At 42.9% G+C, this 22146-nt stretch overlaps 1 protein-coding gene across 4 annotated transcripts in view; it reads right to left on the bottom strand.

The window, feature by feature from the left end:
- Window positions 1-21921, bottom strand: part of atp10d (ATPase phospholipid transporting 10D) — a 40698-nt gene extending 18777 nt beyond the window's left edge. For 2 of the 4 annotated variants that reach the window (XM_020501335.2, XM_031788037.1), the window contains exons 1-9: window positions 21596-21921; window positions 15327-15718; window positions 14855-15049; window positions 8329-8533; window positions 7853-7938; window positions 7638-7744; window positions 3183-3314; window positions 1220-1332; window positions 881-1133 (exon numbers count right to left, since the gene is read on the bottom strand). In XM_020501335.2, the coding sequence (XP_020356924.1) occupies window positions 881-1133; window positions 1220-1332; window positions 3183-3314; window positions 7638-7744; window positions 7853-7938; window positions 8329-8533; window positions 14855-15049; window positions 15327-15610 (1375 nt within the window). In that variant the 5' untranslated portion in view covers window positions 15611-15718; window positions 21596-21921. Of the gene's footprint in view, window positions 1-880; window positions 1134-1219; window positions 1333-3182; window positions 3315-7637; window positions 7745-7852; window positions 7939-8328; window positions 8534-12754; window positions 13161-14854; window positions 15050-15326; window positions 15719-21595 lie in introns of those variants that run through there. The other 2 variants (XM_020501336.2, XM_020501337.2) reach the window with 2 other exon arrangements.
- Between the last annotated feature and the right edge of the window lie 225 nt (window positions 21922-22146).

The following is a 22146-nucleotide window of genomic DNA, read 5'->3' on the forward strand; positions in this document are numbered from 1 at the left end:
CCCGAGGGTGTTTCAGGACAAATACACTGCTCAAAAAAATAAAGGGAACACTAAAATAACACATCCTAGATCTGAATGAATGAAATATTCTTATTAAATACTTTTTTCTTTACATAGTTGAATATGCTGACAACAAAATAACACAAAAATTATCAATGGAAATCTAATTTATCAACCCATGGAGGTCTGGATTTGAAGTCACACTCAAAATTAAAGTGGAAAACCACACTACAGGCTGATCCAACTTTGATGTAATGTCCTTAAAACAAGTCAAAATGAGGCTCAGTAGTTTGTGTGGCCTCCACGTGCCTGTATGACCTCCCTACAACGCCTGGGCATGCTCCTGATGAGGTGGCGGATGGTCTCCTGAGGGATATCCTCCCAGACACCCCCAATATGCATATATTAGCATCTGGGACAGAGTAGCAGGCAGTTTACTCTGGGCACCTTATTCATCCAAGCTACTCAATACTGCCCCCCTGTCACCAAGAAGTTAACACTTTTTTGGTTACTAAGTGAATCCATATGTGTTATTTCATAGTTGTGATGTCTTCGCTATTATTCTACAATGTAGAAAATAGTACAAATAAAGACATACCCTTGAATGAGTAGGCGTGTCCAAACTTGACTGGTTTGGTACTGTATATTAAAAAAATCCAATATTTTAGAGGGCCAGAGATGATTACATACACCTGTGATAATCTGAAGTACCCAAAAGGGCCACTAGATGTCTAAAATCCCTAAAGATACTAAAATGTGGATATTTTACTGGTAAACTTTGAACGTTTCCAGTAATATACCCTTCCTTTGGAACCCTAATCATGAGATCCCCTGATGGAAAATGTTGTGTTGTGTAGAAAAATGTACTTTGACTTCTCACCATTTTCCTCGTGCGGGTACTCCACCCCAGCAATGGTGCAGCGCCTGAACACCATCTTGTTCTCTGTCAGTGTGCCAGTTTTGTCTGAAAACACATACTGAATCTGACCCAGGTCCTCTGTGATGTTCAGGGCCCGACACTGGATCCTGGAGTCCATATACTCATTATAGAAGTCCACGTCGTTCTGGATGAAGAAGATTTGACACAGTTTGACGATCTCGATGGACACATACAGGGAGATGGGGATGAGCACCTGCCGAGGAGAGAATGGAAAATAATTTAGCATCATGAATTTAGCATATTAACACAAAGTGTTAAGAAATTTAGTGTGCTACCTACCTGTAAAACTATGATCATGGTCCAGAACAGGTAGAAGCCAGACAGGGCAGGAGACGTGGTATCAGGGATCAGAAAGGAAGTGTCCTTCAGGTTCCTGAGCCAGAGACCATGGCCTGGGGGACACAAAGAATGATACGGATGTGGTCAAAATACTTGTTTACAGCAGCGCTATACAGTTGAAGTCGGAAGTTTACATACACCTCACAATTCCTGTCATTTAAACCTAATAAAAATTCCCTGTTTTAGGTCATTCAGGATCACCACATTTGTTTAAGAATGTGAAATGTCAGAATAATAGTAGAGAATGATTTATTTCAGCTTCTATTTCTTTCATCACATTCCCAGTGGGTCAGAAGTTTACATACACTCAATTAGTATTTGGTAGCATTGCCTTTAAATTGTTTCAATTGAGTCACACATTTTGGGTAGCCTTCCACAAGCAGTTGGATTCATTTTGGCCCATTCCTCCTGACAGGGTTGGTGTAACTGGGTCAGGTTTGTAGGCCTCCTTGCTCGCACACACTTTTTCAGTTCTGCCCACAAATGTTCTATGGGATTGAGGTCAGGGCTGTGTGATGACCACTCCAATACCTTGACTTTGTTGTCCTTAAGCCATTTTGCCACAACTTTGGAAGTATGGTTGGGGTCATTATCCATTTGAAAGACCCATTTGCGACAAAGCTTTAACTTCCTGCCTGACTGATGTCTTGAGATGTTTCTTCAATATATCCACATCATTTTTCTACCTCATGATGCCATCTATTTTGTGAAGTGCACCAGTCCCTCCTGCAGCAAAGCACCCCCACAACATGATGCTGCCACCCCCATGCTTCACGGTTGGGATGGTGTTCGGCTTGCCAGCCTCCCCCTTTTTCCTGCAAACATAACAATAGTCATTATGGCCAAACAGTTATATTTTTGTTTCATCAGACCAGAAGACATTTCTCCAAAAAGTACGATCTTTGTCCCCATGTGCAGTTGCAAACCGTAGTCTGGCTTTTTTAATGGCGGTTTTGGAGCAGTGGCTTCTTCCTTGTTGAACGGCCTTTCAGGTTATGTCGATATAGGACTCGTTTACTGTGGATATAGATACTTTTGTACCTGTTTCCTCCAGCATCTTCCCAAGGTCCTTTGCTGTTGTACTGGGATTGATTTGCACTTTTCGCACCAAAGTACGTTCATCTCTAGGAGACAGAACGCGCCTCCTTCCTGAGCGGTATGACGGCAGCTTGTTCCCATGGTGTTTATACTTGCATACTATTGTTTGTACAGATGAATGTGGTACCTTCAGGCGTTTGGAATTTGCTTCCAAGGATGAACCAGACTTGTGGAGGTCTACAATTTATTTCTGAGGTCTTGGCTGATTTCTTTTGATTTTCCCATGATGTCAAGCAAAGAGGCACTGAGTGTGAAGGTAGGCCTTGAAATAAATCCACAGGTACACCTCCAATTGACTCATATTATGTCAATTAGCCTATCAGAAGCTTCTAAAGCCATGACGTCATTTTCTGGAATTTTCCTAGCTGTTTAAAGGCACAGTCAACTTGGTGTATGTAAACTTCTGACCCACTGGAATTGTAATACAGTGAATTATAAGTGAAATAATCTGTCTGTAAACAATTGTTGGAAAAATTACTTGTGGCATGCACAAAGTAGATGTCCTAACTGACTCGACAAAACTATAGTGTGTTAACAAGAAATTTGTGGAGTGGTTGAAAAACAAGTTTTATTGACTCCAACCTAAGTGTATGTAAACTTCCGACTTCAACTGTAGCTGTGGTAAAACAGCAAAGACCAAGAACTGTGTGGTAGGACAAGATAAGTAGTGTGTTCATATAGATTTGGCCAGCAAACACATACAGCTGTGGTCAGTTAAATTGAGAGCAATACAGACCTACTGTATAGCTGTGGTCGGACACATGTTTTCATATAGATGTGGTCAGTTATATTGATCAGTACGGACCTATAGCTGCAGTCAGACACATGATGACCAGCAGGACAACGCTCCACAGGACGTCCACGTTCAGCCTGCGCTCCAATTTACTGCGTTTATACCTCGGTCCATTGTTGTTCTTCATGGCTTTGGTCTCGTGACCTGCGTTCAAGATCACACAACACAACCATGGCAATATACATGTAAATGTACATGTATGTGTGCTTTTACAGCAGACCAGTAGTGCAAAGTACTGAAGTAAAAATACTTTAAAGTACTACTTAAGTAGTATATTGGGTTATCTGTACTCTACTATTTATATTTGACAAGTTTTACTTCACAACATTCCTAAAGAAAATATTGTACTTTTTACTCCATACATTTTCCCTGACAACCAAAAGTACTCATTACATTTTGAATACTTAGCAGGAAAGTAAAATTCACACACTTATCAAGAGAACACATGGTCATCCCTACTGCCTGTGACTCTGGCTATCCGTTCATTTAAAAACAAGAAAATGGTGCCGTCTGCTTTGCTTAATATTTGGAATTTTAAGTGATTTAATACTTTTACTTTTCATAGTTAAGTATATTTTAGCAATTATGTTAACCTTTGATACTTAAAACCAAATATTTTTTGACTTTTACTGAAGTAGTATTTTACTGGCTGAATTTCACGTTTACTTGAGTAACTTTCTATTGAGTCATTTATACTTTTACTCAAGTATGACAGTTGGGTACTTTTTCCACCAATTCAGCAGACCTGGGTCAAATTACCGTATTTGTTTGTGGGTGACGAATAAACATGCAGAGGGGATAGTACCCTTACGGCATAACTCTACATACAATTCTACAACAGAGAATTTCTTTACAATAAAATTGCATAGATATTGAAATGCAGTTCATTTTTGCTGCTGAAAAATGAAAGAAAACTAGATGAATGTCATATCGGCGGCGGCAGGGTAGCCTAGTGGTTAGAGCATTGGACTAGTAACCGGAAGGTTGCAAGTTTAAATCCCCGAGCTGACAAGGTACAAATCTGTCGTTCTGCCCCTGAACAGGCAGTTAAACCCACTGTTCCTAGGCCGTCATTGAAAATAAGAATTTGTTCTTAACTGACTTGCCTAGCTAAGTTTAAAAAAAAAATATATATATATAAATGAGCGAGAGCCAGAGCGAGAGCCAGAGCGAGAGCCAGAGCGAGAGCCAGAGCGAGAGCCAGAGCGAGAGCCAGAGAGAGAGCCAGAGAGAGAGCCAGAGAGAGAGCCAGAGAGAGAGCCAGAGAGAGAGCCAGAGAGAGAGAGAGAGCCAGAGAGAGAGCCAGAGAGAGAGCCAGAGAGAGAGAGCCAGAGAGAGAGAGCCAGAGAGAGAGCCAGAGAGAGAGCCAGAGAGAGAGCCAGAGAGAGAGAGCCAGAGAGCCAGAGAGAGAGCCAGAGAGAGAGAGCCAGAGAGAGAGAGCCAGAGAGAGAGAGCCAGAGAGAGAGAGCCAGAGAGAGAGAGCCAGAGAGAGAGAGCCAGAGAGAGAGAGCCAGAGAGAGAGAGCCAGAGAGAGAGAGCCAGAGAGAGAGAGCCAGAGAGAGAGAGCCAGAGAGAGAGAGCCAGAGAGAGAGAGCCAGAGAGAGAGAGCCAGAGAGAGAGAGCCAGAGAGAGAGAGCCAGAGAGAGAGAGCCAGAGAGAGAGAGCCAGAGAGAGAGAGCCAGAGAGAGAGCCAGAGAGAGAGCCAGAGAGAGAGCCAGAGAGAGAGAGAGAGAGCCAGAGAGAGAGCCAGAGAGAGAGCCAGAGAGAGAGCCAGAGAGAGAGAGAGAGAGAGAGAGCAGAGAGAGAGAGGAGCCAGAGAGAGAGCCAGAGAGAGAGCCAGAGAGAGCCAGAGAGAGAGCCAGAGAGAGCCAGAGAGAGAGCCAGAGAGAGAGAGAGAGAGCCAGAGAGAGCCAGAGAGAGAGCCAGAGAAGAGAGAGAGAGACAGAGAGAGAGAGAGAGAGACAGAGAGAGAGAGAGCCAGAGAGAGCCAGAGAGAGAGAGAGCCAGAGAGACAGAGAGAGAGCCAGAGAGAGAGAGAGAGCCAGAGAGAGAGCCAGAGAGAGAGCCAGAGAGAGAGCCAGAGAGAGAGCCAGAGAGAGAGCCAGAGAGAGAGCCAGAGAGAGAGAGAGAGCCAGAGAGAGAGCCAGAGAGAGAGAGAGAGAGCCAGAGAGAGAGAGAGAGAGAGAGAGAGCCAGAGAGAGAGAGAGAGAAAGAGAGAGCCAGAGAGAGAGAGAGAGCCAGAGAGAGAGAGCCAGAGAGAGAGAGAGAGCCAGAGAGAGAGAGAGAGAGAGAGAGAGAGAGAGGAGAGAGAGAGAGAGAGAGAGAGAGAGAGAGACAGAGAGAGAGCCAGAGAGAGAGCCAGAGAGAGAGCCAGAGAGAGAGCCAGAGAGAGAGCCAGAGAGAGAGCCAGAGAGAGAGAGCCAGAGAGAGAGCCAGAGAGAGAGAGAGAGCCAGAGAGAGAGAGCCAGAGAGAGAGCCAGAGAGAGAGCCAGAGAGAGAGCCAGAGAGAGAGCCAGAGAGAGAGAGAGAGAGAGCCAGAGAGAGAGAGCCAGAGAGAGAGAGAGAGAGACAGAGAGAGAGCCAGAGAGAGAGAGAGAGAGCCAGAGAGAGAGAGAGAGAGCCAGAGAGAGAGAGCCAGAGAGAGAGAGAGAGAGAGCCAGAGAGAGAGAGAGAGAGCCAGAGAGAGAGCCAGAGAGAGCCAGAGAGAGCCAGAGAGCCAGAGAGAGAGAGAGAGAGCCAGAGAGAGAGAGAGAGCCAGAGAGAGAGAGAGAGCCAGAGAGAGAGCCAGAGAGAGAGAGAGAGAGAGAGCCAGAGAGAGAGAGAGAGCCAGAGAGAGAGCCAGAGAGAGAGAGAGCCAGAGAGAGAGAGAGCGAGAGAGAGAGCCAGAGAGAGAGAGAGAGAGAGAGCCAGAGAGAGAGAGAGAGCCAGAGAGAGAGAGAGAGAGAGAGCCAGAGAGAGAGAGAGAGAGCCATTGATTGTACCAGAACTGATGTACTGTAACTGTTTACCTGTATGGATTTTGTAGTAAAATAATCGGATCAGAAACCTTATGTGCCTGAGCAGACAGACTGGTTTAGCCTGCAGTGTTGTAGTCAGCCCTGCCTGACTATGTCTAGTGGGGTCAGGAGCTAGGGGCAGGCTACATTCCTAGCAGCCAACTGATATAGATTATGGGGGCAGGACAATGTGGTAGTTCTCTCAACAGCCATTTTTCCATAAGGGCAGTATTATATAGGCTTTATGACAGAAGATTCAGGTTCAGTGTTATTGAGTACACGAGAGGCAGATTCATCTCTCACTAGCATAGTCTGTTACCAGAGGTGGCACCAGAGGTCCCAGAGTGGTGTGGTGTAAAAACAATTCTGGGGCCCGTAGTCTTTCCTGATCTGGTAACCTAACCAGATAAAACTCCAGACCTTATACGGTATGACTAGATTAATCGGTTGTGAAAATATTTAATATGGGCTATGATGGGATCAGAGTTTTTCTAATCACGTCACATGGTTTTTTTTTTTACTCGGGGAGGATGAAAACCCTGCCTTGGGGAGGATGAAAACCCTGTAAAACTGCAGAAACCTTGTACTTGATCATATTAATTATATTTTAAAAGAAGGACTAGGAATTTTCCTCTACAGACACACAGAAAGCAACATGATTTAGCAATAAAACTCACAGGGCTGAGCATGCTTTATACAGGTTTGCATCATGTAGTCCTGCCCTATGCAACTGTAGACCTAATTTAAAATTAACTCACAGTCTACGTCAGCTATTGTGTTTATTGATTAATTCCAGTTAATCATTTTGGATTAGCTAGGTTGCCTAGTCAGCAAAGGTTTGAATATAAACCACATTTGATCCCATTCACATTTTCTGACAAAGAAATGGGCTATAAATACACAATATTACCGCTCTGTTTACCCTGGCCAGAGGGACAGGGTGCATAGTAGGTCAGATTATGCAGCCTACAGTTGATCAGATGGAAAAATTGTCTAGTTTCCATGCAATACTGCATGTCAGATTGCTAATGTTTAGGTGTTTAGGCTGCTAATAAAAAATTAAAAAATAGTTTTTGCTTGTGTCTGTCTGGAGTAATGTGTTATCACCTTTGCTAAATAAGTACCGGAGGATTAGTTGTGAGCGCACTTTGTGCGTTGTACACGGCCCGCGTGACCAGTGATTTCCGTGAATCCGATTGGTGAAGACACACAAAGAGCCTGAAGCAGCACTATGATGTGAAGGACAAAAAGTGTGCAAGAGTTGACAAATCATGAGGCAAATCGGTCTAAAAAGCAGCACTTTGCCCGTCTTTTAACGCTTTTCAAAGGTGCTGCCACAGTCCTGCTGGTTGTCCAGGTATAACTTGAAATATGATGAAAACCAGCTGTGGACACCCGGGTTGGATAATGGGATACTCCAAACCCTAGCAAGAGCTAGACCTGCGGAAAGATGATTGTTTCACCCTCTTACCTGCATAGACCACAATGCCTATGACGGTCTCCGTGTTGCGGATGGTGCAGCTTCGCAGAAGGAGGTTGTTGTTGTGTAAGCCCACACGAGCCTTACTGGGGTACTCCCTGTAGGAAACAAATAAGAAGAAATAATGAAGTTACCTTTCCTTTCAAAAGTTTATAAAATTACGTCTGTCTTCATACAGTGTCTGTAGTCAATAAAACCATACTCACATGAAACCTCGGAACCGGCTGAGGTCGTTGTTGGGGTTCTCACATTCAATGCGGCTGTGGAAGTTCTCTGGAGTCAACTCAGAACCCTGAAACACATGACATACACACTAAATATTTCTGTAGTCATTTTCCCACTAGACCCAAGGACAATATTTGACCTAATCCCTATTGATGTTCTTCTTCCTTACACCATACTTTTACAGGATAAGTACAGCTATTTACACAGATAAACAGTGCAGTTGCGTAATGCAGGTAAATTACAGCTTATTGTGTCATGTTTAATCAAGCTTTTTATTGATTATTGTACCACTCCACCTTTATCTGTACAATAAACGGCAGTGTTTTGTTTAGGCAGGGCGAGTCGCCCTGTCTCTTGCACGCTTGCTTTAAGAGACTTAAGCCTCAAGTACTTCAAACACTGAAGTGCCATCATGATGATTTAATGATAACAGCAATAACCAATGAGAGCCACATACCTGTCGTGGCAGATCTCTGACCACTTGTCTCTGTTTGAGGTTGGTCTCCCCGTCCAGGTTGGCCGTCTCGATGTAGCAGACGCCGTGGGGGTCAGAGGAGTATAGCAGCAGCATGTCTGCAGGGATGATCTCATTACAGGACAGACGGACAAAGTCCCCCACATGGACGTCCTGCCAACGCTGGTCCACATACATCTGCCGTTTCCTATGGTAAAAAAGACCACCAGATAACCTGTTAACTGCTTGAGGGCAATGAGAGTGGGGCAATGTGCGTACTATCAAATATGATGAAGGCCTGAAGTCCCCCACTGTAGTTAAAACGTTGCTAACAATTAGAGGTCGACCGATTATGATTTTTCAACGCCGATACCGATTATTGGAGGACCAAAAAAAAGCCACTGCCGTTTAAATCGGCCGATTTTTATTTATTTATTTGTAATAATGACAATTACAACAATACTGAATTAACACTTATTTTAATACACCAATAAAATCCATTTAGCCTCAAATAAAAAAGTAGAAGTCTTTCAGTGAAATACGGAACCGCTCAGGATTTTATCTAACGGGTGGGCATCCCTAAGTCTAAATATTGCTATTACATTGTACAACCTTCAATGTTATGTTACGGTCTTTGTTAGGAATAAATGGTCTTCACACAGTTCGCAACGAGCCAGGCGGCCCAAACTGCTGCATATACCCTGACTGCTTGCACGGAACGCAAGAGAAGTGACACAATTTCCCTAGTTAAAAGAAACTCATGTTAGCAGGCAATATTAACTAAATATGCAGGTTTAAAAATATATACTTTGTATTGATTTTAAAGAAAGGCATTGATGTTTATGGTTAGGTACACATTGGTGCAACGACAGTGCTTTTTTCGCAAATGCGCTTGTTAAATCATCACCCGTTTGGAGAAGTAGGCTGTGATTCAATGAGAAATGAACAGGCACCACATCGATTATATGCAACACAGGACACGCTAGATAAACTAGTAATATCAACCATGTGTAGTTAACTAGTGATTATGTTAAGATTGATTGTTTTTTATAAGTTTAATGCTAGCTAGCAACTTACCTTGGCTTCTTGCTGCACTCGCGTAACAGGTAGTCAGCCTGCCACGCAGGCTCCTCGTGGAGTGCAATGTAAGGCAGGTGGTTAGAGCGTTGGACTAGTAACCGGAAGGTTGCAAGATCGAATCCCCGAGCTAATAAGGTAAAAATCTGTTGTTCTGCCCCTGAACAGGCATTTAACCCACCGTTCCTAGGTAGTCATTGAAAATAAGAATGTGTTCTTAACGGACTTGCCTAGTTAAATAAAAGGTTAAAAAAATAAGAAGAAGAAGAATTGTCCACAATCGGTGTCCAAAAATGCAGATTACAGAGTGTTATGAAAATTTGAAATCGGCCCTAATTAAATCGGTCGACCTCTACTAACTATACCACAAAAAGACAACAAAATAACAGTTTCACACATATGAGCAGTATTCACACAAGCAAAGGAACATGTCCCTCTAAACAACCATGAAACGTTCCTAAACACAGACATGGTTACGTATTTTACATTGCAAAAACTCCAGGAAAGACCATTAACCCTGCACTTTTTTTGTCTACATTTTGGTCAGTGACCTGTGTTTGGGTACACAGCAACATGCACAAGATGGAACCATGCCAACTGTAAGGTAGGGTGGGTGTTAAGAAACAAGTCTTCAAGTCAATCAGAGGGAGTGAGTGAACACACAATGTTCAACCAAGGCAGCTATGAGCCACAGTGTGTGAACACACCTCAAGGTTAATCATTTATTTTACTGTCCACCACCACCACCCTTTCCTGGCAGGAAAGAAACTGAGAAACAAATGACTGAGAAACAAATGACTGTAATACCGTGGTTTGTTATTCACCCAATATAAAAGATATGTTAAAGATAGTTGGTATGGATAGGCCCTAGGAAAGGGGTCGGCAACAGGCGGCCAGTGGTCCAAAATCAGCCCGCGAGTGATTTTTGTTGGCCCCCTAAAGTTTTTGGTTTTTGGTCAAAAAAAAGACTCAAATCACCAGGAATTCAGCTAAAAATGATGAGTTTAATTTAGAAAATCTATTCCCACAAATAAAAAAAGAGACGTGATTGTGTCTCAATGTAATCAAGGTACAAAATTATTATTTTCAAATACAGCCTCTTTTTGGGCTTAGTTGTGGTCAATTTGCAGTGTACAAATGATTATACAACACAAATGGTCACGCGGGAGAATCTACTCCTGCCCTAAGGATTGTCTGGCCTCAGTAAGCCTGAGGCTATGAACGATTGCATGGTGGGACATGTAGACCTGGGAGGAAGAACCAATAGGCTACCTCGAACACTCACTCCTAGTCTCCGGAAAAGGGGATAGATTTGATATGGGGTTAGCAACCCCATCCTGAGCAAAATAGATTATGATAAAGATACCTCAACAAGTGAGGACACAGCCATTGAACAATGAATTTCTCTTGTCAAGGCCTTATGTGCAGAGAGACATGAGAGGAATTGAGTGAAATGTGTGTGTCCATCTCTCACATGGCACAACAATTATGTTTTACAACCACAGATGGTATAATTTAATCCCTTGTAATTAGAGATTGTCAACTTGTCCTACTTTCTGTTCAGCATATACAGTGCATTTAAGAAGTATTGAGAACCCTTGACTTTTCAAATTTTGTTACATTACAGCCTTATTCTAAAATGGATGAAATTGTATGCATCAATCTACACACAATACCCCATCTAAAAATAGGTTTTTCAAAATGTTTGCACATTATTTTTATTTTTATAAATGTTTTTAAAATTAACATAAGTATTCAGACCCTTTCTCAGTACTTTGTTGAAGCACCTTTGGCAGTGATTACAGCCCAGAGTCTTCTTGGGTATGACGCTACAAGCTTGGCACACCTGTATTTGGGGAGTTTCTCCCATTCTTCTCTATAGATCCTCTCAAGTTCTTTCAGGTCACTCCAAAGATTTTTAATCAGGGCTCTGGCTGGGCCACTCAAGGACATTCAGAGACCTGTCCCGAAGCCACTCCTGCGTTGTCTTGGCTGTGTGCTTAGGGTCGTTGTCCTATTGGAAGGTGAACCTTCGCCCCAGTCTGAGGTCCTGAGCAGGTTTGGATCAAGGATCTCTCTGTACTTTGCGCTGTTCATCCCCATCAATGATGTTGCCACCACCATGCTTCACCGTAGGGATGGTGCCAGGTTTCCTCCAGACGTGACGCTTGGTATTCAGGCCAAATAGTTCAATCTTGGTTTCTTCAGACCAGAGAATCTTGTTTCTCATGGTCTGAGAGTCTTTAAGTGCATTTTGGCAAACTCCAAGCGGGCTGTCATGTGCCTTTTACAGAGGAGTGGCTTCTGTCTTACCACTCTACCATAAATGCCAGATTGGTGGAGTGCTGCAGAGATGGGAGAACCTTCCCAGATGGAAAACCATCTCCACAGAGGAACTCTGGAGCTCTTTCAGAGTGACCATCGGGTTCTTGGTCACCTACCTGACCAAGGCCCTTCTCCCCCTATTGCTCAGTTTGGCCGGGCGGCCAGCTCTAGGAAGAGTCTTGGTGGTTCCAAACTTTGTTTATTTAAGAATGATAGAGGCAAGGAACATTCAATGCTGCAGACATTTTTTGGTACCCTTCCCCAGATCCTCGCCTCGACTTAATCTTGTCTTGGGAGGTCTACGGACAATTCCTTCGACCTCATGGCTTGGATTTTGCTCTGACGTGCACTGTCGGACCTTATATAGACAGGTGTGTGCCTTTCTAAATCATGTCCAATCAATCAATGAATTTACCCCAGGTGTACTCTAAACGTTGTAGAAACATCAAGGATGATCAAAGGAAACAGGATGTACCTGAGCTCAACTTCGAGTCTCATATCAAAGGGTCTTAATTGTTATATAAATAAGGTATTTCTGTTTTTAATACATTAGCAAAAAAATATAGAAAAACCTGTTTTCGCTTTGTCATTATGGGATATTGTGTTGAAATTGATGAGTAAAAAAATGTATTTAATCCATTTTAGAATAAGGCTGTAACGTAACAAAATGTGGATACAGTGAATGGTTCTGAATACTTTCCGAAGGCACTGTACCTGATCTTGTTAGCATGTATGTCAGTTTGATGGCACCATATTACAACCCTCGTAAGTATAAAGAAGAAGCTGCAGAACTACAGGTCTGTATGTTTTGTTTACCTGTAAAAGTAGCTGTCACATAATTACCGGTCAGTTTGCTATATAGCTATCAGAATGTTAACCTGTAAACGGATCTCGTGCAAAAGTCAGAACATTTCAAACCATTTTTCAGTCAGTTTACCCCATATAAGCAGTACTAATTCCATTTGCTCCCATTCAGAGATAACAAACAACCCTATGTTCTACTAAAATTTACGCTGAGTGTATTTACCTGCTGTAAATCTCACAGACCAGTCCGTTGATGAACTTGTCCGACTTGTGTTTCCTGTAGTCTTCCCAAAGATCCTTTACTGCCGTCACTGCCAGCACCAGGAGAATGGGAATAATGCTGATTTCGGGCTGGAAGGCATTGACCACTGGAACAAAGTTCAGAGCTGCCAGGAATATGAAATAGATATTGGCAAAGCGGTGGAGTTGTTCGAACAGGTTCTTGGGGATAAATGAGAGGAAGGAGTACTTGGTGGTGGTCACCTTGTTGCTGCTGTATGACTTGAGGATTTCCGTCAGCTCTTCATCCTCTGTGAGGGAGGATACCACCGTCCTCCTCTTCCTTCCCAGTCGGTCCTTCGGACAGGAACTTTGTCCTTGGACCGGCCGCTCCAAGCTGTACATGACTCCTAAGCCCAGTGAAAGACTCCACCAGTTAAAATCCAGAGGGTTTACTTATTGGTCAACCCTTGTATCTCTCTCCGGCATTTCCAGCCACTCGTGACCGACCGAGCTCTGCATCTAGATTCAAATGCCCACTCTGTTTTACTGTCATCGTCTATCATGATCCAGGATGTTGAGTCGCCAGGGTGAAGTTTAGATAGAAAGACAGCTACTTTGCCGGGGAGAGCTTCGTTTCTGTCATGGTGGAGAGTATCTCTCCGGCACTTCACTAACACTACACCTCGCTGCCTTAGAGACCAATTGAGCCACTCCTCCATGTCATAAACAAACAACTCAAAGTTGAACTTTTATGACTTTCTATGAAATAGGATTGAGAAACCCTTGACATCACAAAGGAATGGGTAAATGAGCAAGCCCATAGATTATCTGTGCTGTATATATGGTGCTCTTTATACCACATACAGTCACACAGACAACTGAATCTACAATAACCAACATTTAATCCAGTGTAAGGATCACCGGTCCTCAGCATCAGGCTCTCTATAGAAAATATGTTCATATTTGGTATGCTAATGGTAATACAGAACTGTAGACTGTATCATGTAAATTTCTACTTCACCTTTGATCCTACTGTTACAGGAAGTCCCCGTATACAATTCATGGGTCTTTTCTCATTTGGGCAAAAGTCCATCCTCCACCTTCTCTTCTCCTTCGTTACTCAGAAACCGATAAGTGGTTGAGGAGATGTCAATTTGTTAGTAGGCAAACGAAAGAGTGTCCTCCCATCCTTGATAACCACCTTTCATTGAGGATAGTCATGTGTATCCTACCGGAGTCCTACAAAATCTGTCACACCCCCCCGAATCATATTTTGTTTTGTCAGTGGAGAAAAGCATGCCCACATGTTTTATCTATAAAATGTCTTGCACAACTAACGTCATTTGGGGTGGCAGAGTAGCCTAGTGGTTAGAGCGTTGGACTAGTAACCGGAAGGTTGCAAGTTCAAACGCCCGAGCTGACAAGGTACAAATCTGTTGTTCTGCCCCTGAACAGGCAGTTAACCCACTCTTCCTAGGCCGTCATTGAAAATAAGAATTTGTTCTTAACTGATCTTGCCTAGTTAAATAAAGGTAAAATAAATAAAAAATGTTTGATCACGTTACACATTTATTTTGGGATCCACCCCTGTAAACGTCATTTGCCTGATGACGCACAAGATGAGAAGGAGAGTCTAATTTCATACAAGCACATTTTCGTTCACGTTTCCTCTTCTCGCTGCCGCTCCTCGATAACCCTTGACCTTTTTCAAATGGAGGCGAGACAGAGAGAGGACGCAGGAGTTGAGCAAATTCAATTGCGAAAAGGCCATGGTGCTTTGGTGCTGATTAACACAGAGGACTGTGGGATATGAAGTTTGTGTTCAAGATGTTTTAAGACTTTCAGTTTGAATACTAGCCATCATAAAATCAATATACCTATGTCGTAATGCATCTGGTAACGAAGGATATTTTATGAGAACAATGTTACACAATAGTAAAAATTACCATAACTTACTCCGCCTGTGTATTGTGTAATAACAAAAAACACTCAACTCCATAACTATGTATGAAGTAGTATGTAACAACACGGTGACTGTTGTTGATCTATTCCCCGTATGAAGGATAAACCCTGACCATTGTGGTCCAGCCGGCCCACTCACCCGCTGTACACTGTAACGATGTTGTTGTTGACCTTCTGGTCAAAGCGGTAGCGGCGGTAGTCCTCCAGGGCATCCTTGATGGCGATGACGATGAGCACCACTACCAGGGGAATCATGGTGATCTCCTTCTGAAAGGCCTCCACCACTGGGATCCAGTTCAGCATCACCAGGAACAGGAAGTACAGGTTGGCCACCCTGAGGAGGAGGGGCTTGATAAATCCCACATTGACCCCCAGCCCCTAAGGCTACCTGTACACTTATGGGCGCTCTGCAGTCTCCATTTGGCATCTGCTTGTTTTGAGTTCATTCACAACAAACCTAATTCCATGATTACAATCAAGTGACTCCTATGCACTCCTGCTCGAGTTGAAGTCATTTCCCAACATCAACAAACATGATTGCCTGATTGTAATCAGGTATGGTCTACCCCATCCCCTGTGTAAATCAGCATGAGGTTAGGGATTCCGCTCACCTGTGGAATTGCTGGAACAGGTTCATGGGAATGAAGCTCAGAAGGCTGTACTTGGTGGTACGGATGCTGTTGCCCTGGCACCCCTTGGAGATGCTGTGGTACTCTTGCTTGTGGCGTCCGTGCCGGGCGATGACCGTCCTCCGTTTGCCAGTGAGCAGCTGTGTGTTGTGGAGCACTGGGGAACTCTTGGTGGGTAGGGCGGCAGGGGCCGAGTACTGGCCTCGACCTGAATCTGCGGCAACCAGCTGCTGCCAGCGGCGTCTCACCCAGTGGATCTGCTCCATAGGCCCAGTGGCCAGGGCACCCTACACCCAGAACCCTGCACCCTCCCTGGGCCTGGGTGGCCAGACCTGGTCTTCTGTTGCCTTAGGGCTGCTTACAGTGCTGTTTTTCTGAAACAAATACAAAACAGTAATCAGAAAGGTTTCAAAAGTAGTGATCTTGTGGAGAAAGTGAGAAAGTAGGACAGATAGTAGGCAATAGTCCATGAGATAAGCAGTGATTAAGTGACAGAGCTATGACTAATTGTTTTAGGCAATACTCCCAACCCCTTTCTCAGGCCTGTATTTAAAGGGCAATAACTTCTAGTTCAAAATAGACCCTCACCTTGTACTTCTGACACCAATATATCCGTCACCTATACTCCCTCTCCGGCCTCTAGGTCATCAGGCTGCTGATTATCCTGCACACCTGTTACCCTCGCGAACCTGCGCCTCATGACACTCACCTGGACTCCATCACCTCCTTGATTATCTTCCCTATATCTGTCACTCCCCTTGGTTCTTTCCTCAGGTGTTATTAGCACTGCTTTCATGTCGGTGCGTTGTTTGTGTTTCGTGTTCATTGTTTATTTTATTTATTAAAACACTCACTCCCTGAACTTGCTTCCCCACTCTCAGCGCACTCGTTACAATATCATTACTTCCACTACTGATGGGAATGGTCTGAGTATGGAGATGGAAACACCTGCCACACGCCCTCCTTATCACTAACATATATCACAAGTCAGAGTAGTGCCAAAGTGAGTTTGTTGTAAAAATGGTTACTACTGGGCCTCCCGAGTGGCACTGCATGCCAGTGCTAGCTGTGCCACTGGATAACCTGGTTCAAGTCCAGGCTCTGTAGCAGCCGGCTGCAACTGGGAGACCCATGGGCGGCGCACAATTGGCCCAGTGTCGTCAGGGTTAGGGGAGGGTTTGGCTGGCAGGGATGCTCCTGTCCCATCGTGCACTAGCAACTCCTGTGGTGGGGTGGGCGCAATGCACGCTAACATGGTCGCCAGGTGTACGGCGCTTCCTCCGACACATTGGTGAGGCTGGCTTCTGGGTTAAGCGGGCGTTGTGTCAAGAAGCAGTGCTGCTTGACTGGGTCGTGCTTCGCAGGACACATGGCTCTCGACCTTCGCCTCTCCCTAGTCCGTACGGGAGTTGCAGCGATGGGACAGGACTGTAACTACCAATTGGATACCACGAAATTGGGGATAAAAAGGGGTCAAATAAAGAAATTATAATAATACTGTTGTCTATAGGTTATTTCTGCTACGTTGAAACTTTCTCAGGATCTGTTTTCAGCAGCCTCTTAACTATCTCAAACTTATTTTCACCTGTAATTCATTATCTAAACAGCAGAAGGTTGGAAAAACTCCTAAATTACACGTGGAAATATACAACTTATGAAGGGGCGCCCCTCACTGGGGAGATTTTTTTAGCTAAACATTTTCTATATTGTGTAGAAAGAAACAGTGCCTTAATTGCTAATGACAACCATGTACTGTTGACAATGATGTTAAAGTTGTCTTGGGAAGATTAGGCTACTTGTACCTACTAAGAGAGGCCGCTCAGCATGTGTGGAACAACCCTACACAATCAATTAGGGCCCCCCTCAAAGAAGTGTCCAATCATCACAGACATTGATGTATCAGGTTAATAATATAGACTGTTTGTGTTGATTAGAGTACACTTGACTGGCTCCACCACCTGACCTATTTACCATAAAACAATTATTTACTTTTTCAAGTTTTTCACTTGAAGGCTCTTCTACGCCGAGACTGCCAGTGTCTCAATGCTTTGAAATACTTGCTTTCCTTTGTCATAATCATGTTCCTGTCTTCTAAATAAGAGAAGGTAATGCAGTGAAGCTCTATTATGGCTCTATTGTAAGGCAAGGTAGACTGTAACACTAGCCTAGATATCTCTAAACCCAATGCTTTCCTATCAGTAAGAACTAGGGAGTAGGAAACCAGGAGGCTTCTAAAATGAGATACCCATAACCCAATGTGACAGAAGTTGTCCCTTCTCCCCATTGTAAATGTCAGATTTTATCAGGCTCGGTGTGCACGAGTCATGAGCCCATCTCAAGAAAATATGGTGGATTAGGCTGAAATGGTGTAGATACAGTATGCTTACTCATTCTCAGGAATGTGGATTTGCCACACATGAGACCGAGGCTCCTGAAGCTATACTGAACAAAAATATGAATGCATGTTTCATGAGCTGAAATAAGATAATCCATCCACCTGACAGGTGTAGCATATCAAGAAGTGAATTAAACAGCATGTTCATTACACAGGTGTACCTTGTGCTGGGGACAATAAAAGGCCACTCTGTTTCTAATAAATAATCTGAGAACTGTACTATCAGCCTCCCGTGTCTGCATCTTGGTCATATCCTGAGTCGTGATGAGATGTCTAAAAGTTTGAGGGAGCATGCAATTGGCATGTTGACTGCAGGAATGTCCACCAGAGCTGTTGCCAGAGAATTGAATGTTAATATCTCTACCATAAGTCACCTCCAACTTCATTTTAGAGAATATGGCAGTACAATTAACCGGCCTCACAACCGCACACTATGTGGGCGAGCGGTTTGTTGATGTCTACATTGTGACATCAGCGGTGGGGTGGGGTTATAGTATGGGCAGGCATAAACTATGGACAATGAACACAATTGCATTTTATCAATGGCAATTTGAATGCACAGAGATACCGTGACGAGATCCTGAGGCCCATTGTCGTGCCATTCATCCAACGATAACACCTCATGTTTCAGCATGATAATGCACAGCCCCATGTCGCAAGGATCTGTAAGGATTAACATGTACGACAGCGTGTTCCTCTTCCCGCCGATATCCAGCAACTTCACACAGCTATTGAAGAGCAGTGGGACAACATTCCACAGGCCACAATCAACAGCCTGATCAACTCAATACGAAGGAGATGTCATGCTGCATGAGGCAAAAGGTGGTCACACCAGATATCTGTGACCAACAGATGCATATCTGTATTCCCAGTTATGTGAAATCCATAGATTAGGGCCTAATGAATTTATTTCAATTGACTGATTTCCTTAATTGACAGATTTTTTACAGATCCCCATTAGCTGCTGCCTCCTGGGGTCCAAACACATTAAGGCACTTACATCACACATAAAACAAAAGATAAAACAGTACAACATATAACATTATTACACCACTAGATATCTATTATACAAAAAAGTATAATACCACCATACAACAATATTACAATGTGCATGTGTGTAGAGTGTGTGTGTGTATGAACTGTTAGTCAGTAAAATCTTTGACATGGTTGCATTTATATTTTTGTTCAGTCGCTAACAATACTGTATAACTTAAGAGCACATGATAAAAACCGGTCATTTTAGCAACATTAATTCTGTGAGTTTAGGTTTATTTGTGCAACAACATAACAGTCTCACATAACAGTGAGACCCAGCCGTAGCATAGGCCTACTACAACAGGGAAAGCTTTTGAAAAGCTATCAATGCTGACTAACAAAGTCTAGAGCAGAGTTGGACTGAAAACCTACAGGACGGTAGCTCTCCAGGAACAGGATTGGAGAACCCTGGTCTAGACGAACTGAGAGGAATGGATCCAGGATAGAGCTACCAGGCATAGACTACTAAGGCCTATAGCTTTACACAATGTTGAGTGACATCTCAAGCAATAAGGCTACTGGAGGATGTCCCCATTCCACTGAGGAGCTACTTAGCATAATATAGTGAACAAAAATATAAACACAACTTGTAAAGTGTTGGTACCATGTTTCCTGAGCTGAAATAAAATATCCTAGAAATGTTCCAAACACACAAAAAGCTTATTTCTCTCAAATTTGGTGTATAAATGTGTCTACATTCCTGTTAGTGAGCATTTCTTATTTGCTCTAGATAATCCATCCACCTGACAGGTTTGGCATATCAATAAGCTGATTAAACAGCACGAACATTACACAGGTGCACCTTGTGTCGGGGACAATAAAATGCCACCCTTAAATGTGCAGTTTTGTCACCCAACACAATGTCACAGATGTCTCAATTTTGAAGGAGCAATTGGTATGCTGACTGCAGGAATGTCCACCAGAGCTGATGCCAGAGAATGTAATGTTCATTTCTCTACCATAAGCCGCTTCCAACGTCATTTTAGAGAATTTGGCAGTACAAACAATGGCCTCACAAGTGCAGACCACGTGTAACCACGCCAGCCCAGGACCTCCACATCCAGCTTCTTCACCTGTGGTATCATCTGAGACCAGCCACCCAGACAGCTGGTGAAACTGAGGACTATTCTGTCTGTAATAAACCTCTTTTGTGGGGAAAACTCATTCTGATTGGCTGGGCTTCCCTGTGGGTGGGCCTATGCCCTCCCAGGCCCACCCATGGATGTGGAATCCATAGATTAAGGCATAATTCATGTATTTTAATTGACTGATTTCCTTGTATGAACTGTAACTCAGTAAAGTCATTGAAATGGTTGCATGTTGCATTTATATTTTTGTTCAGTATACTTACAGTAACCAGTAAATCAACTCTAGTCCTTTTACTTTGTTGACTAAATGAATACTATACTACCAACAAGACATTGGTTGACAGGCTGCTAACCCACAGGTCAGAAAAAGCACAAGTGAAACCATCAAGATACTACAGCATTGTATGCTAGATCTTATCAACACAGAATAATATAAGTGTTCTATTTGAATGTTGTTTCGCTATGTGTACACAAAACCTTCATGATCCTTGAGAAAATAATTGTCACTAAGAGGAACTGAATGTAGTTCCAGAGAAAAGAAGAACTATGTTTACGGGCAAGTCCACGGTAACAGTGACACTGACTCAGATTTTAACTTTAAAATGCCTGTAAAACAAAAACCAATGATTGCAAAGTTAAACAAACCATACAAATTGTTAAACGTAGTCCTTGTGCATAGTTGTATGGTTTGTTTAACTTTGCAATCATTGGTTTTTGTTTGACATACATTTTAAAGTGAAAAATCATTTTTACCGTGGCATTTCCTTTATGCGCCACTCAACTTAGATATCACAACTACTCTGAGGTTACTCACTCACACGCCCACACGCCCTTGTGAGATGCCAAAACAGCTAGCAAGACAGGCCAGTATATGCCCTCGGCTGAGTGGGTGCTGTATTAAAGCTCAACAAGTTCTTACTTTAGTTCATTCTATAGTGTGAACTGTGTAGCCTAGGCCTAGTGCTGGGAGAGGCCTATCGTTTATATATTATTGGGCTAAAAGGTAGACTTATAAAGTAGTTCATAAACTACTATACGTTTACATATAGTTTATACATCTGTAAAACAACCTAGCCTGGACTAGAAGATACAAGCACATTTCTTTTCTATTGATATGATGACATATTTTCAAAGACAGGCTAATGTGTCTGTCATTTTCTTTACTTTATAAAAAAAATCATTGTACCCCCCTTATTCAACTGGCAAATCAAGAAACAGATGTTTTACAACAGCCTGCATACCCTGGCCTACAGCTCTCCAGGAACAGGATTTTCTCAAAGTGGTGTGTACAGTGAAAGAGAAAACAAATAATTTCAAAAAAATCCACACAATGTATTCTGCTGTGTAGAATTGTCATATCCTTCACCACAGTGTGCACAATGACAATGTCCCCATTTAGGAGATACTTTGTCATTCATGCATGATGACATGGGCCAGGTCTGTTGTTGCGATAAAGCCAAGGGGGCCAAAAAACAAAAATGACAAATGTAGCTAACTAGGCTTAGCTACAAGGGCATAATGCTTTTACCGGAAATACAGTAGTTTACAACGATAGATCACACATTTTAGCTAATTCAGTTTGGGGTTGGTATTTTTGTAAAATTTTTCTCTTTATTGCAGCCAAATTAATTTGAACGAAACGTAGCCTAACGAATCTAGTAACTTTATATTTTGTTACCATGGCTACCTATAAAGTAAAATAAAAAACATGCATAAATGTGTCAAGAACTTACCCTGTAGTATTCATTGTTCGCTGTGCTGAGGGCAGAGAGCTGTGAGTCGTAAAACAAAACACAAATACAATCTGTAGTAGTCACTTCACATTACCTGTTTTGAGAATTTACATTAGATAAAGCAGGCCTACTCATACTTGCGCGAATATATTTCAAAAATAACATCACTTGCGCAGCATCATGAATCACGAGATAAGAGTGCTGTTCCAGGGTATAAAAAGACGAGCTGAACGCCACTACACACAAGAGATGGGTGGTTCATTCAGTAACATTTTTTTATTATTTATTTCAGGCCTGCCTAACGATGTTACTGTAATGAAATAGACTGTGTGTGAATCACTTCTTCGATTAGGTTTAACGGGGGTTGGCATCCAATAAATATTGCATTACCGCCACCTACTAGACTGGAGTATAACTCGCTTATACTTTTCTTGAAACAATAAACACAATAAAATAATACAAATGTATACCATCTAACCCTACACTCACTAAAAACACACCACCCTACTCCACTATTTAAATCTATCTAGTCCTACCTCAGGCCAACAGCC

This window comes from Oncorhynchus kisutch, linkage group LG14 (assembly GCF_002021735.2).
Source record: "Oncorhynchus kisutch isolate 150728-3 linkage group LG14, Okis_V2, whole genome shotgun sequence".
NCBI classification, from domain to species: domain Eukaryota; kingdom Metazoa; phylum Chordata; class Actinopteri; order Salmoniformes; family Salmonidae; genus Oncorhynchus; species Oncorhynchus kisutch.